This window comes from Buteo buteo, chromosome 2 (genome assembly GCF_964188355.1).
Source record: "Buteo buteo chromosome 2, bButBut1.hap1.1, whole genome shotgun sequence".
NCBI lineage: Eukaryota > Metazoa > Chordata > Aves > Accipitriformes > Accipitridae > Buteo > Buteo buteo.
In genome coordinates, this window is record NC_134172.1 from 20987922 (window position 1) to 21005711 (window position 17790).

Below are 17790 nucleotides of genomic sequence, written 5' to 3' on the forward strand. Positions count from 1 at the left end.
TAGCTCCACAGAAGTTCAGCTAAGCCTGCTGGCTTCATCGGGCCTGTATCAGAAGAAACAGACCTGAGGAGAATATCAAACCATGTTTGTCAAAGTACTAAAACTACAAAATTAACAACACAAATAGTTAAACCAGTAACCTAATGGCCTATATGAACACTGCAAGGCAGAGCAAATACAGCTCATGAGATGATACCCAAAAATCTCTTCTAGAGTCCCAGTGGAATTGGAGAATAGCTTAGGATATTGTTAGAATCCATCCATGGTCCCAAACTCTGCTGCCCACAGCTGATGCTGAGAGAGACAAGCTACCATGTCCACACGGGACAAAATGGGACTGAAGGCTCTAGGCAATGATTCTTCTAGCAATACACACAGCCCAATAATATCCTGTAATTTGGCATGACTATCATCCAAAAAGGTTGAAGCAACTGAAAAACTAAAAAAATTATCAAAACCTGTAATACCAAGTTAAACACATTTCTAGTATTTATATTAGGCTGAGGAGTTTATCCATGCCTTACAATATAACAGGAATAAATCATAATTAACTGGAAACTTACTGATGTGAGTTGCTGGGTACTTAGTAATTGCTGAAATTGCTGGTGTTGTTGATGGAGTAGAAGTTGTCTCTGTTGGTCAGGAAGTAATCCTAGTCCCGAGGCACTGTAGGGTTTAACAGGGTAATACTGTAGTTTATATGAAAGTATGGGAACTTTTTACTTCAGCTTTCCATTGAAACAAAGAAAAGATATATATGAACAGACAGTTCCTATTTAGCATTTTGATTGCATACTGTCAAACATTAAATAGTCTGTCTGTCCAGTTGCAGTTTTTGATACATACCTAGATATTGCCACCACCACCTATCTCATTTATTCTGAGCAACAGCAACACCTTGCCTGTAACCTAAGTCTACTACATGCACATTACTTTAAACTCAGATAATAATTACGATTTCTACCTTTTTTTCCAAATACTTTATACAGAAAGGCCACATTTTATAATATAAGACAGCTCTTGCCAACCTTTAATATTTCGTTCATTAGCATTTACTTTGTCTTGTTTTCCTTCTAATTCTCATCTTTTGCTATATTCAAATCTTATCACTTTTGTCTATACCTTGTCTGTAATTTAGCAAACAAATTCAGCCTTGAAGTGGGCCAACTGATGCTGCCATGGAATGAAGGAGGCTGCCTCTGCACTTGCCTACTACTTAGCTCCCAGTCCCTCTTTTCATGCCTACATAAAATTTTCTGCAGCTATTTAGGAAATTGGGCAGTGTCCTGGTTTCAGCTGGGATAGAGTTGATTTTCTTTCTAGTAGCTGGTATGGTGTTATATTTTGGGTTCAGTATGAGAATATTGTTGATAACACACTGATAGTTTCAGTTAGTCTAAACACTACTTAGCAACAAGTCAAGGATTTTTCAGCTTCTCGTGCCCAGCCAGCAAGAAGGTTGGAGGGGCACAAGAAGTTGGAAGGGGACACAGCCAGGACCCAAACTGGCCAGAGAGGTATGTGACGTCGTGCCAGGTATATAAACTGTATATAAGCATGCCCCCAGTATATAAACTGGGGGGAGTTGGCTTGGGAGGGATCCCTGCTTGGGAACTGGGCATCAGTCGGCAAGTGGTGAGCAATTGCATCGTGCATCACTTGTTTTGTATATTCCAATTTTTTTTATTATTATTGTCATTTTATTATTGTTATTATTATTTTCTTCCTTTCTGTCCTATTAAACTGTTCTTATCTCAATGCACGAGTTTTACTTTTTTTTCCCTAATTCTCTCCCCCACCCCCCTGGGTGGGGGAGAGTGAGTGAACGGCTGCATGGTGCTTAGCTGCTGGCTGGGGCTAAACCACAACAGGCAGGGAACCGTTCCAGCTGACAACTGGTCTGAAAATAAAGGGTTTCTTCACCTATGCCAGTTCACTGCAAGAACAACAGCATGAACAAGGGTGGGTTTGGAACAGAAGACCAGGAAGACAACTGGATTTTTTCTTTCAGTACTAGTGTTAGCTTTTACTAGTTTAAAACACCCATTAAATTATTGTGTAGTTTCGTGATAGGTTTACCCTGCTATTGAAAGGTTAAGTATTTCCCTTTCAGCTGTACCTTTCTGTCCCCTCCCCTTGCTCTAGGTCTTGCACAATGAGCTGCATCTCATGAGAACTGAGCTGAAACCTAAGCCAATACAAAACACACTGAAAGATTATCTATTAATGTAGATGAGGTTATTGCGTGAATTCACAAACACTAGTACCAGCAAGAAGGCGTGCATACGATGACCAACAAGATGACGGGATTGCCAGGTGTGATTGGTAGTAAGGAATTAAATTAACTTAAATCAGCCACAAATCCGCACAGTTAGGCTACAATCATTTAGCTCTTTAGGACATAGTATTTGCATATTGTAGTCTGGCTCTGTGATCACTTTGACATTTACTTTGTATCAACCAGCCAATATGAAAATACCCATAGCATCACCATTCTCTACTGCTGGGACAGGGCAAGCAATGCAAACTTTGTTTCATACTTCATTTGACGGCCTCAGTGCTATGTGAAACATGTGCTGGGCTACACTTATTAGCTCCTATAGGGAATGGGAAAACTATGTTTATGGAAAGTTTATGGGGCCACATGGGATCCACCAAGGGTACTGAGGCAGCCGACGGAAGTGCTCACCAAGCCATTTTTCATCATTTATCAGCAGTCGTGGCTAACCAGGGAGGCCCCTCTTGACTGGAGGTCAGCAAATGTGACGTCCATCTACAAGAAGGGCCAGAAGAAGGCTCTGGGGAACTACAGGCCTGTCAGTCTGAGCTTGGTGCTGGGGAAGGTCATAGAGCATATCATCCTGAGTGCCATCACACAGCATGTATAGGACAACCAGGTGATCAGGCCCAGTCAGCATGGGTTTATGAAAGGCAGGTGCTGGTTGACCAACCTGATCCCCTTTTATGAGAAGGTGACCTGCTTAGTGGATGAGGGGAAGGCTGTGGATGTTGTTTACCTGGACTTCAGTAAAGCCTTTGACACCATTTCCTACAGCATTCTCCTGGAGAAACTGGCTGCTCATGGCTTGGACAGGCATATGCTTCGCTAGGTAAAAAACTGGCCAATAGCATCCTGGCTTGTATCAGAAATGGCGTGGCCAGCAGGACTAGGGAAGTGATCATCCCCCTGTACTGGGCACTGGTGAGGCAGCACCTCAAATCCTGTGTTCAGTTTTGGGCCCCTCACTACAGGAAAGACATTGAGGTGCTAGAGTGTGTCCAAAGAGGAGCAACGAAGCTGGTGAGGGGCCTGGAGCACAAGTCTGATGAGGAGCAGCTGAGGGAGCTGGGGTTGTTTAGTCTGGAGAAGAGGAGGCTGAGGGGAGACCTTATCGCTCTCTACAGCTACCTGAAAGGAGGTTGTAGCGAGGTGGGGGTGGGTCTCTTCTCCCAAGTAACAAGCAATAGGACAAGAGGAAATGACCAAGTTTTGCCAGGGGAGGTTTAGATTGGATATTAGGAAAAATTTCTTCACCGAAAGGGTTGTCAAGCATTGGAACAGGTTGCCCAGGGAAGTGGTGGAGTCACCATCCCTGGAGGTATTTAAAAGATGTGTAGACATGGTGCTTAGGGACATGGTTTAGTGGTGGACTTGGCAGTGTTAGGTGTACGGTTGGACTTGATGATCTTAAAGGACTTTTCCAACCTAAATGATTCTATGATTTCCCATCATCTACTTCACAACATTCATTACTATCACTTCTACTACTCTCCTGGTCCTCGAACCTCGTCAATGGTCTTTCTCCTTAGCCAAAAAGTCAATTCTACTGACCCTTGTCCTGTGCAAGCCATTTTGCGTCTGATTATTCTTGCTGTGCTGTTTTTTCCCTTGTATTATATCCTTTTCTGAAACTGCATAATCAGAACTGCACATAATATTCCAGGTACGTACACACCAAAGATTTAACGTGACAGAACACAAAATGGATAACACCATTCTGTTTATTCCCCCATAACTGCTAGCAATATTTGTTTGATTGTTGATGAAAGCAGAGATGACACTTCACCTATCCAAGGAAACTCTTAGTTTTTCCTCCTGAGCTACAACAGCAAAACTCAGGCCTAACATAAGCTAGAACTGCGCATGTGTTTGACTTTGAAATGATGACACTCATCGATTAATTGAAATTCCTTAAAACAGCTTTAAATTCAATTGTATCAAAAATATTTGTAACAACTGCAAAAAATAAGTACCTTCAGTTTGACTAATATTACCATTATTTCCTTCTTCTCTTTACCTTACTTTTTCTGTATTCTTCTATACTGGAATGAATCTTCTCCACTGTTTTTTCATTCTTTTACCCCATTCTTTCTTTTTTCCTATGTCATGTTTTACCTTTGCACTTCTTTTTTCTGCTGCTGTTCTCCTTTCTCTTTATCTGCTCTGCCTTCCCTGTTGCTCTGCATTGGCACTTGAACGAAAATACCCTCAGCCAGCAGCTGAGATCTAAGTGTCTAGAAACAAAACCTAACTGCAGAAGACAAAATGCTGCAGCTCCTGAGCTTCCCAGAAGAGGCGGTTCTCTGGATTTCACCACAGAGCTTTCTCTAAACCAGATCAGCTTAGAATGTAAATTTAATCCTTTTTAGCTTCTCATTAAAAGGTATATGATCAGTCTGAAACTCTCCATCCTACAGTCCTCTCTGGTTGCGAGAATGTAAAGAAACAATCCTATCTTTTTCCTCAAATCACTTAATCTCCCGGTTGCTAGCAATCTGTATTAAGCCATCTTTTTCCCAGAAAAGGATCAACTATTTTTCTCTGCCGAATGAATGTAGGCTCTTTTACCTACCATTTGAAACTCCCCCAAACAGCAATGTGCAAATCAGTGTCTTCTCACCTCCCTATGTCCCACAGTTAAAGAGCTCACAGGAATAAGGACAATATGCATAAAGAAGTCTTCATGTATTGGTGAATAATCTAGCTATTTTTCAAATGATGTCCGAACAGATTCTGAAGCTTGGGAAGTTACTGTAAGTAGCAACTTAAAGGAACATCTGGGAAGTCTTTTAATTACAGAACAACACACAAAAGTTAGAAAGTAGGGCTGAGTTCTCATGTGGCTTTCCATTGTCTTGTGAATAATGATTTAAACCACCTCCAAACTTGATCACCACCATACAATCTAAGCAGGTTCAGAGAGCTCACAATAACATGACAGCAAACCTCCATGCCTGCCTGTACTTGTTACCAATACCTAGAGGCATTTAACATTAAAGAAATAGTCAGCTAGTTGCCACTGAAACAGCATTGAACTAAGAGTAGCAGGAACAAATGGTGTTCCATACAGTTTTAGAACCAATAATCTCAACCAGTAGAAAATACTTTTTTTCCCCCTCTTCATTCAAAGTCATCCCAGAGCCCCTTCACAACTTAGTTCCAGTAACAGAAGTTTTTTCATATTTTTCACTGAAGCATAATGGAAGAAACAGGAATGAGGAATGTATGTGTCATTACTAAAATATTAGCACTGATTAGCATTAGTGCTTTCTCGGCCTCAACTTTTTTCCTCTAAATACACAATTAGAAATACTGAAAACTCACAGAAAATGGGGGCAATTGTGAAACACCTCAAAAGGAAGGGGGCTCAGCAAATCATCTGGATGAGCTCAATAAAGCAGAGAATTGCGTGAAAAGTGCACTTTAAAATTTAATATAAACATTAATTTTAAATTACTGTTATTGAGGGAGCAGTGCAGAAAAAACAGAAATAGAGAAATGGAAATGTTGGCAGAGCTGTGCCTCATAAGCTTGTTGTAGCAGAAAACTGGGAATCATTAGAGTATTCCAGACTATGCTAAAAGTCAGAATGAGGGCTTGTGAACAGGATACTAGTTGCAGTATTCTGTGTGAACTGGAATAGCTTACTAATAGGCTACACACTCAAGAGTTACAGCAGTTCTGATGGCTAATAAAAAAAAAAAAAAAAAAAAACAACAACAACAACAAAAACTTCTGCAATATAAAGAGTCAGAAATAAATGATCTGTGTATTAACAAAATCATATGAGAAAACAGCAACACGACCAGTATATTTTTGCATTACCTGAAAGTGGAACGCATTATACAACTGGTTAATATTATTGATTTTGTCTAGTGTTTCTCACTTTTCTTCACATTTCGTGTTTTCAGCAAACCTCTGATACTCAGAGAAGAAAACTTTCCATTAACGAAATGTCTTTTGTTTAACCTGTGATATTTTATTTTCATATATGATATAAAATATGAAAAAATATAACCTCCTCCATAAAAGTATAATAGCACATGAAAACAACAGGATACACTTGAAAGTATCAGGTTTTATGAGCCTATTGAAGCAATACCACAGAATGATATGGTACACAAATATTCAGGAGCTGCCAAACGAACAGCAAGGAAAGAAACTGGAAAAAGAAGCTGCAAAACTAGGGATCCCTTGCATCATTCCAATCACATATGCCTTTTTTGGTGGGTAATCCACCATAATCTCCAAAAATAAACTCTACTTAAAGACAAGTAATCCACTCCCTATTTGCAGGCATTTCTTTCTACATAGAACTGTAGTTCTCCTTCCTAAGCAAGGACAATACAAGGGGTGGGGGGAAGGGGAGCAGGGAGAATGACTTAGCCCAGGCTCTGCTCCATCCCAAAATACTTCCAGACCAAGCAGTCCATTCCCCTCCCTTGAAAGCAGCTGTCTCCTTTTGTTACCCATTTGCCTTGCAGCTCAAGCAGCAGCAGTTTATGCTGCTGAGGATACCTGGTTTTGGGGAAGGGCTGTTACAAATACTCAAGCATGGATCTTTTTATGCATTTAATGAAAAAAATAATAATAATAAAAAAAATCCTTATGAACACCACTTGAAAAACTAATTTTGTTGTCTTTGGAGTCAGATGCAGAGAACTGAAAACACCATGCAACTGTATTACTACTTTGGTTAGTTATGCCTATTACACCTTTAATTACATGACCATATACTGTTCTCCTTCTCCCCCTCCCCCCTTCTTACTGCAACAAATGGTAGCTTTTCCAGTGCTCCTTTAATCCTGAAAGAACAATTGGCAGGACAAAGAATATCGTTTTCTGAACTAAAAAAAGAGCTGAAGCACATTTACATAATTACATTTGTTTGGGAATGTGACTTGATTAAAAAAACAGGAATAAATGGACACTAGGATTCGCAAAAACTAACCAGAAAACATCTCTTCAACTTAACTATTTGTGCTTCCATTAAATGCTTTCTTACTTTCATTCACAGATCAGGAGCAGATCCTACTCTGGCAATTACAGGCTAAGGAAGAAACAGTACCTTTTGAATAAGACGGTTTAAAAATATAGCTAAACTAAAGAACAGCAGGCACTATCAGGAAAAACATAAGATCAGCAAATTCTTACCTGTTATTTAACGTGGTTGGCAGAGGATGCGTTGCATTGGGTGGCACAGTTGCATGAGTGAGAGGAGAAGGGTTCTGCGATATTGTTGCTGGGGTCTGAATTACCCCATTTAAAGCCCCTACAATTCCATTGATTGCCAGCTGGCTGGCTGGCAGTGCTCCAATTATTCCACCCACACCAGGCACTGCAGGAATGGTGGAGGTTACAGTCTGCATACCACTAGCTAGTGCCCCCACTGTCACACCATTGACCTGTTGAACTCCTGTGACTCCTGAGCCTTGCTGAGCTGGACTCTGCCCAGCAGGTGGTGGAGTGGAAAGAGCTGATGAACTGCTGGTGCTTTGTCCGCTGGAGGTTATCTCCTGGTGTAAAAACAAACAACAAAACCCCCTCAGCTGCATAAAAATTTCACCTAACAGCACAATGCAAGGACTATGAGGAGTTAACTTGTAACAAGTTTAAGTTTAGATGAAACAAATAAAAATTACCTGATTTAATACAGGAAGAGAATTGTCTGGTAAAAAACTGTTTCCCAGATGAGGGCTTTTACTGCTGTTCAAGGAATCAGTGCTAGGTGCTAAAGTAATTATTTCAAAAAAACACACAGTGGTTAAATTTCTGTAACATGTAAAAAGATTCAGAATAATTACTTCAAAATAATGTCAAAGGTAAACACAGAAAATGTAAAGTCAACCTTAAAATCATTGCTGAATAGTAAAATATTAACTACTTGGTGAATCAATAGATTCAAACAGATGTGCTCCAGACTGAAGTAAAAAAGAAACTGCACTGGAACAAGTAGTAATGTCTCATATAAATCTTCCAATTGACTTTTAAACATTTAAACACATCAACAAATACTTAGTCGATATTCATCCTACATGTATATGCATCTCCCATCAATGGCATATGTGGATGAAATAGATATTTCATATGAATACATGTTTGAATTACTTTGACACTTTAATACTCTCCTCTACTTACCTGCTTGTACTGGAAAGGCATGTACTTGATGAGAAGGGCTAGGATTTGAAGTTATTGTTGGAAAGGGCACCGAAAGCTGTGCATTGAGTAGCTGAAGCCGCTCCTTCTTAGCTGTTAGATTCTTTATCTGTTCTTCTAACCGCCTATTTTCAACCTGAAGTTGGTGTAATGATTTAAGCATTCCTAAAACTAAGGTAAAAATGCATATGTTATCTCTCATAACCACATTTAAAGAATGAATAACATCTTCAATTTTTTTATTTCTGTGCTACAGTTTGAGACTAGCATTAAGTCATATGTAAAAATATAAATAAAATTATTACTGAGAAATACATTACAGAAAATTGACTTTAAGTGGAAAGTTTTAGGATCATTTTGTGTAATTTAAAGTGCAGAAAAAAAGTACATAGCGTGTGATAGTAATTTTGCAATACATCTACACCCTGGCTTAAATACAGATGAAGTTGCATGATTAGGGCTGACATTAATTTTAAGGAAACAGCAGTACATGATAACTTTTCCCCAAACCAGAATATAAAAATAGTATTATTTTAGCAGCACAGGTTAATTGCATAGTTGGGAGAAAAAAAAAAATCTATTTTAGCTGCAGTATTAGAAATTTTAAACATTATCAAAAAGTTTGACAAATATGCATTCAACTAACAATACAGCCAACCAACAACATTCACAAGTTTGTGAAAAGGGAGGTTTTCTGCTTTAAGACCTTGTGCAGTGAATCATAAACTTACAGAAACAATGAAAAAAATGTCATCCAACGTGAAGTTATAACAACACACCTTGTTGGGAGCAGGAGCTCTCATTTGCTTTGAGCGGCGATCTACAAATCACCCAGCAGGGAGCACTGTGTGAGCACTGCAGTTACCACCCCTTTTTTTGCAGAAAAAGGGCATCATCTTCTGTACTAACCTGATTTTTACTAAGCACAGTTTTCTCAAACTCCGATTTGGTTTCAGAACTTGGATTTCCCAACTAGTACTAGAGTGTGACTATAAAGCCACAGGGATAGCCTTTTTTTTTTTTTTTAATTCTAAATTGTATTTGTTTAACATGACCTCTGGGCCTACTACAGACATAAGTCTACTGGCATAGGCACATCTGGTCATTTCCCAAGGATTTAGCTTTTATCCCTCCTCTTCAAGTACATACAAAGGAACCCTCAGTGAGCCCAAATGAGATGCAATAAGACTTAGCTAAACCTGTCCTCCAGCTATCATGTTTAAAGGATTATCCCTGCATGAATTTCCTCACAATTAGCATTTTTGTCAGGATACCATTCATAAAAATACCAACTAGATACCACTTTACACTACCAACAAGAAGAATATGTTCAGTAAAATATAACACAAACCCTAACCTGGTATTAAAACAAATGGTTTTTAAACATATTCAATCATTGTCTTTGATACTGATATATTGTTGAATATGGAGATCCAAGTGACCTACTTATCACTTATTCTTTTAATGTATTCATTCTTGGACTATTCCACTCTATTAAACCTAACTTGAGAAAATAATTATTTGCTTGCTTTGAGAATTTCATGAGAAACACAGAACATAATAAACCTATGAAAGCCCAGTAGGACACCTGCCTAACATTTTAAGTATTTTTTTAAAACAGCAACAGAAGTAGGCAGTTTATATTTTAAAAAATGAAAAATGTAACGATTAAAAATTATTATGCCAATTTATATCACACAATATAAAGCAAACTGGGGAACTGTACTATACTATTTACAGTAGTGGATCTAAGAGTCCAGAATTCATTTCCAAGCTCTGCAACCGACCAGCTGGATCTACAAGTCACTTCCTCTTGCATGACACAATTTCCCCATCCATAAAAATGCAGATAATTATAGAGAACTCTTTTGTAATCTACTGAAGCAATGTGCTGCATTAGGAACTATGTTACAATTATACACTACAGTTACATTTCTATTCACAGCAGAAAATAAGTTTTTTTAAAATTCTTGGACAACTACTGAATGGCAGTTCTGAACAACACAGTTAACAAAAGCAGTAATAAACAGAATGTGAGTACTTACTGTCACTAGGGGTGCCTTGCTCTAACAAAAACTGTTGTCCTTCACTCCATTGCCTCTCCAGAAGCTGTTCTATGCTGGATGCTACTGGGGGCAAATTTTCCCCACAACTGTTCCCTGATTGATCATAGCGAATCTGCAAGCTGCTTACAGGGGATCTGTTGAAAATATTGCAATTCATTGTTTAAAGAAAAGGATGGAAAGAAATTATATATTAATATATATTATATATTAGTAAAAGGCTGTTGAAGTTTCTTACCTTATATAAGGCCTTAGCATCTACATATCTTACATTTCCAAGACTAAGTTAATTCATCAAAATCACTAAGAAACCCTGGTTCTCACTGCCAAGGCTTTAATAAAAGAAAGATGTAGTATTTCATAGCATGATAATTTATACTGAGAAAGCACATACAGACTAACAAACAGCATTATATTAAATTATACAACATACTTCTACAGCAGGAAGCAACTGTATATGGATACATAGAGCAACTGTCTTTGGGGGCGGGGGGGGAGGAAGTCTTCAAAACTTTCCCAGAGAAAACTGGGAAAATAAAAACAATTTATTAAAATCAGCAAAGTAATGGTACTTCCACACAGAAAGGCCATATATAATTCCACTGCCTAACTTGCTCTAAAAAGAACCATGTAAAATCAGATTTTTGAGTCACTATGTGAAAATATTATTTCACAAGGGACGCAATGAAAGTTGAACTTATCCTCTTGTCTGTCCTGTGCACACTTAATATACTTCCTTTTTTACTCATGATCACACATAGTTCAAAGAATAATCCCTTTGCCACATGTCTTTTCTCATTCTGGAGAAAATAAAATATTCAGCACACAGCCACTGAGAAAGCTGGCTACCCTGCAGGTCCTATGAGAAGGCTTCTTTTGCACTGGATGGGGCAAAATTTAACCTGTGAACAAAACCAGATGCTCAGTGTATTTCTGACACAGTATTCTGGCTTCATGTACGCATGGTAACATTGCTCGTACAGGACAAACACCAAAGCCCACTAAAAGCTGGATAGTGCTTTTGTTCGTTTTGTTGTTGTGCTGTTTTTTTAAATCAACTCCAGTGAGCTTAGATTCAGGATCTTATATATTAGTTATTACTGCAAGTAATAACTATTGGTGCCATCAGAGGATCACAGCCATACTGTTCTACATGCAGTGCAAACTTACCAACAAGACCACCATAGTCCCAGTACAGGACAACATATAGAGCTCAGGAAATTAGTGTGTTAATTATGATTAGTGTAATAAGCAGTGGTCACAGCACATTAGCTACCTAACGACTGTCAAGCATTTTGTAGGCACCAGAGCAAAGCGATTTTTACGAGAAAAGGTTTTAAGTAGGTGACTTAAGAGCTCTGTAAGTATTTATAAATAATTCCTCTTTTGCATACAGAATAAAAGAAGAAAAAACACTTGTTAAAACCAAAAGCCCTGATGAATGGGTAACCAAGGTAGTGTTTTTTGACAAGAGATGACAACCAACAGCGCTTAACAGTTCAGCACAGACATGGCAAAACCAGCCTTAAAACTAGTTATTTACATGATGTGCTGAAGTGATAAGAAGGAAGGTTTATGTGGAAACATTCTGAACAGATGTACTACACTCCACACAAACAAGCCACTTTAAAAAACAACAACAAAAAAAAACCCAAAGCAAAACGGAAAAAAAACCCCAAACAAAACCAAAACCAGAAAACAAATACAGCAAACCACCACACGACCCCCACAGCAACTTCTTTCTCTGTATGCATGCTTCTGAAGGGCGCATAACACTACTCTAACAGATTGCGCCATTTGAATTATAAATCACCAACAAAATTCTTGCTGGGCTTAGGACTGTTTCCTATCAATTTCACAAAGGTAGAAAGAAAGCAACACATGACTATATAACCTCTGCAGTCCTTCACTAGAAGCCTGTACAGAAGGAGAAAAAAAAAAATCTAGATTTCCGTGTATCACAACATTAGTCAATCCATTGTCTTCCAGCTGAACCCCTACCTCATCCATTAGACATGATACAGTTCCTGCATACTAGGGTCGAATCTTTATTCCAAATAGTATTTGATCATAGTTTCCAACAGGATTAGAAGTGTGCTGTATGCGCAGCTCTGATGCCATCACTGAGATGGGAATCCCTTGTTTCATATTTTATACCTTGCTTACTTTTGCAACTGTTTTTTGTTTAACTTTGGGGTACAGTTATTCATACTCTTATAGTATTAACTATAAGCAGTACTGCTTTTAGATACAGGCATAGATATGTATTTCAACACAGGTATTACATAACACATTTTTAAATCCAAGATTAAGTCCGGGGTAAAAAAAGTTTAAGTGCTACCTTGGGAAAAGCAGCAATTGCTTTGAGGAACAGAAACAGTTCACATATAACCTGGTATATTCATATTTCTCATATATATTAAAATTTTAAATGTGACAGCTTAAACATCAAACACTTTGGCTATACAGGGGTACAAAGATACAACCATATGAATTTGAAATGACCATACAGCTCATAAGACACACATGTCTTCTCTGAAGAGCTGCAATTGGCTGCATCAACAGCAAACAATTGTTTCTGCAAGTGTTTTTATTTTAAGCAACTATTTGAAAATTACATGGTTCTTTTGGAGAAGTGTGTTATTTATGTATCTCATAAGCTTCAAAGGGAATGGAGTCAGAACTTGCAGAAAAATAATTTTAATAGATAAAGCAGATAGCATTCAGAGTTGCAAAGTTTTCAGAGAGCAGATTTTTGAAGTTAGCTTTTTGTTCCCTAAAAGCCATATTTTAAGTAATCAGAGTTACTTATTTATTTAACTGGGGAAGGTGGGGAGTTATCTACACATTTTAGAAACTTCGACATACATGTGATCTTTCTTATCGCACAAACCAGGGGTGAAATCTGCTGACTACTGAACTTAATTGAATGGGCAAGTTTTCTGAATTTTTTCTATGCTAGGTATTTCAGACTAGGTTTTTCCCTCTTTCAATCCTGGAACTACAGCAGTGATTTCTCCTTCTCCCTCCCCCCACCTTTTTTGGCTTGTTTTTGAACAACTCTACTGCCAAACAAAAGCTATCTGCTCTTTGCAAAGTGCTACAGCTTCCATACGCTGAAGGAAGCTCTGCAATTGTGGACTTAGGTGCCCGTTCTGTCACTCAGTTCTCCTTTGCCATCCCCATCAAAACCAGCTGAAACTCAACCGTGTTGTAAGTACCCTGAATATACACTCCACAGAAGCAACTTATTTAAGAAGTTAGCTTCCCAAATATTCTACCTAGAGACACCCTGAACAAAACTATGGCCTACTGCAAATTGTCCAAAGACCATGCCTTTGCATATTAACTGAGAAGGCACTAAAACTTGTAATTACAACAACATGTATGCATAAGAGGACTACTTAATATCTAATCAAAAGTTCTGGAATTTCCTAATTGTTGAGCATCTCCCTTTGCAAAATTCTCCTAACTTACTTGTCTGTAATATACAGACATGTTCCTTATTTATATAAAGACTTATACGCTAATGTAAATATATATATTTATACTGAGAAAGCAGTCTAAACTAATTTGTAAATTCTCTATTTATTGTTTTAGAAGCAGCATGTATTGGAAAGCTTAAAAGCCAGTTCATGACTAGGTAATAACTCCTAAGTATTATAATGGATATTCTTACCCCATTCGACAAGAAGACTTTTGATTAATTAAGCAATATAATACAAGATCAACAACACCAGGCATGTACGTTAAATTTTCTAATTTGGAGACATTTATTATAAATTACTGTAATAAACACATGCTGTAACAATCAAATTCATTGTTACAATGCTGTATCTGTGTAACTACCATTTTTTAGCTATCCTAAAATCCTTTTCAAGATAAAATCCCCATGGTTAGTCCCTAAGTAACAAAATAGGAGTAATGACACTATAAAATCTAATTCATATGGGATCCAGTACGGAAAATAAAGCCCTTTAAAAAAAAAAGATTGACTTAAAATACACAGAAAATATTACTGAAGTATTTAAAACTCAATATTGAAATTTTAACAGCGAGTATTGTTTAAAACAAAATAGCATGATACAATTCCAGCAGAATTCTTACGTCAAACTTCTGTAGTAGAGATGAACTGCAGCAGAACAAAAAAAAAAGTACTTTTTTTTCCACAGAGATTTGTTGCATGTTTTTGAAGTGGTGAGGGAAAGGGAAAAAAATATTTGTTTGAAATTTTTACTGATATTTAACTTCTCAGACCATCTCACTCCTGTAATTGCTGTAGTCTTTAAGTCTATGGGATGTTGAAATTTTTGCAACTATGACTAAAAATATGATTGTGGTAACAAATCTGAGGAGATAATTAGTACATGTTGATTAAATGATAGATAAATCCCTCTAAAGCAAGTCTCCATTTCTTAAGTCCTTCATTTCTAAACCTAATTTCAGTTGACACAAAAGTAAATTTCAGCACGTTTTTAGCTATCTGGACATATTAGGGATTCTTTTAGATGGATATATCCATATATATATATATCTATATCCATATCCATACTACATATATATAGGCTTTTAAAACACCTATGTATTACTAGTAAAAGAGACAGTGAAGTTTCCAAATCTTAAAACATTTCCTCTGCCTGCACTCTCCAATGTAAATAATGCTTACCGTGGTGAGAGACTTCCTCTGGGTGAACCTCCTCTGCCAACAAGGCTGCGGCTATTATCTCCAAGATCTTGATCTGCAGTGTAAATATTTCACAGCTGATAAATCGACTCTCCTTAGATAGGAGTTTTAAAACTGATGTAGGTATTTTTAAAATACCTTAAATCTCAACTTTTATCTGTAGTTACTGCTGAAGAGTGAATACGTAACTAGTTTAAGATTGCTGAACTGTAGCATGTAAGGTGTTGTCCTTACACATTTCTGAGGCTGTACCAGGCCATGGATTATGTTCACTTCTTTCATTCTTTTCAGTTTTACAGCACAGAAGCGTGGTTTGCATTTGCAGTACCCTCCCCTCAGCCACTTTTAATTTGTACGGTGAAAGTAATGAATCACAGCTGTGGACAGCTAATCTGTATGCTTATCACAGCAAATCTTGATGCTCTGTATTTTTTTAACACTTTGCATCCCAAAACAACTCATAAAATATATAACGTATTAAACGTACTGCTGCCATCTAACAAGCACACGTTATTCTGCAAATTTACTGAAAACTTTATGAAAGCGTATAATTCACTAATTCCTATTTATAAGCAGAAGCATAGGAAAGTCCCTTGCTAAAAAGGTAGTAAAACAAACAAAAAAGGCCTCATTAAATATACGAAAACGTTTTGCTTGGAAGGACTCAAAAGGGTTATTTTCCCTATGGCCTCTCAATAAAATAACCCTATCTGCCCCCTTCAAGGTTGCCCTCCCCCTATTCTGAGTCAAGTGACCTCCGACCCCTTGGAGGGCAAAGACATGACTGATCCATTCTTGGTAAACTGCTAAACTCATTCCCTTCCCCCAAACAGGCATGACTACTACGACATGTCAACAAATCCTTACGGAGGGAATGAAACAAAGCAAAGCCAGCGGCTCATTAAAACTGTAGAGGAGAGCCAATGGTACAAAATGCCAATCGGTAAATATTCACAAGATTATTAAATGCTGCAGAAGTTCTCTAACAGGATTGCTTTCACACGAAGTTGTATGTAATGCAATTTCATGAATTATGCAAATAAAGGTTTAAACTATTCACGACAAAACCCAGAGCTGTGTTACTCTCGTTGCAAAGAGCCCCGAACTGAACACATCAATCACAGAAGTCACAGGAGACATTGTTGCATTCCTGCCTGCTGATGGCTCTGCTTAAACATTTACATTTCAGACACAAAAAAAAAAAAAAAAAAAAAAAAAAAAAAAAAAAAAAAAAGGAAGAAAACCCGTGCTGTTCTGCAGGACCACTGAGAATTTACCAAATGCTGAGCAGAGTTCAAAAATAAAATTTAACAATCTTTTTAAAAATACTTAAGTCTGTGAAGTTGTGCATTTGTCACCAGCAGCGGGAAGCTTACCTGCTTGGCTGTTTTCAGACTGAGCTATAAGTGCTGCCATTGCTGAATTTGGATTCAGCCTATTGCCGTACATGTGGGATGGAGGCAGACTGAGAGAAGATCCAGGTAGGGTGTTTGCCTGCAAGAAAATAATTAAAACTTGAATCCTTTTTAAAAAAGGGGGGAGAAATGCTAAATGTATTTTAAAGAAGCCTTCTTCGTGCACAATTACTAATTTTTTTAAGTTGAATCTTTTTAAAAAACTGAATGTATGTAAAAGAAAAAATATTATTTTCCATTTGTAAGTACAGGAATAGAATTGCAGTACTTTGAGAATATATCAGGATTTAAAGTGTGTTTCAAGTGTCATTGGCAAGAACTGTTATTTTAAAAACCTTCAAATAAAAAAATTACTGCAGCAAATATTAAAAATACCTAAATTGCATTTTAAAACAATTGGATGGGGAGACTTCCTTGCAATCCTGAAGTATGCACTCAATGCTAGGACTTAGTAGCATGGCGACCATGTGGTTATCCTACTAATTATTTAATCTTATTAAACCATTTACAAAATAAGGGCAGGTAGACAACAGATGTCTCACAAATGCTTGGGTTCCTTACATCACAAGCCGGCTGTGGAGGTCAAAAGGTCCAACTTTCAGCTCTATAGTTTAACTACACAGAGCCATATTTCCTTTGCTCAACTCCGTCATTAGTAAAACCTGCACACTATTTTGTTACTTCCTATTTTGATAGACTTGGAAGCCTGGTGTTTTTTTGTTTTGTTTTGTTTTTATTTTAAAGAACGCAAACAGCCATTACAAGTATGTTTTCTATACAATAGGGGGCTCACCGAATCACAGCTTTGCCCTGACCCCATATAAGGAACTGTATTTTTGGCAGTTGGCCAGCTCTACTTATTGAAGAGCTCCCAAAGTTTGTGTTCATTCATGTTGCTAACCACAATTCTGAAGGTCTCTGCTGGGACTTGTGCCAAACAAGCGAAAATGAACCCTTAAACAGATGAAGCTAAGGAGGCTGGCCAAAATCTTGCATAATCCAATGCAATAAAAATACCTTCTTCCTTGGCTGCTTATGCTTTTTCCCTTTCTAAGAAAAGATTTGTGTCAAATGCTGAGTTGCAGAGACGGGCAATCAAAGAAAAAAGGCATGGCTGCTTATTAAAAACGCATTTTCCTACCTGATAAAAAAATTATTTCAGAACAAAGAAAAGATTGTGGGGTGGGGGGA

At 37.6% G+C, this 17790-nt stretch overlaps 1 protein-coding gene across 7 annotated transcripts in view; it reads right to left on the reverse strand.

Moving 5' to 3' along the window:
* Positions 1–17790, reverse strand: part of MLLT10 (MLLT10 histone lysine methyltransferase DOT1L cofactor) — a 133748-nt gene that overhangs the window by 4310 nt on the left and 111648 nt on the right. For all 7 annotated transcript variants that reach the window (XM_075047816.1, XM_075047796.1, XM_075047807.1 and 4 more), the window contains 7 exons: positions 16561–16678; positions 15167–15239; positions 10483–10637; positions 8420–8608; positions 7924–8012; positions 7436–7797; positions 564–666 (listed from right to left, as the gene is read on the reverse strand). In XM_075047816.1, coding sequence (XP_074903917.1) covers positions 564–666; positions 7436–7797; positions 7924–8012; positions 8420–8608; positions 10483–10637; positions 15167–15239; positions 16561–16678 — 1089 coding nt within the window. The remainder of the gene's footprint in view (positions 1–563; positions 667–7435; positions 7798–7923; positions 8013–8419; positions 8609–10482; positions 10638–15166; positions 15240–16560; positions 16679–17790) is intronic.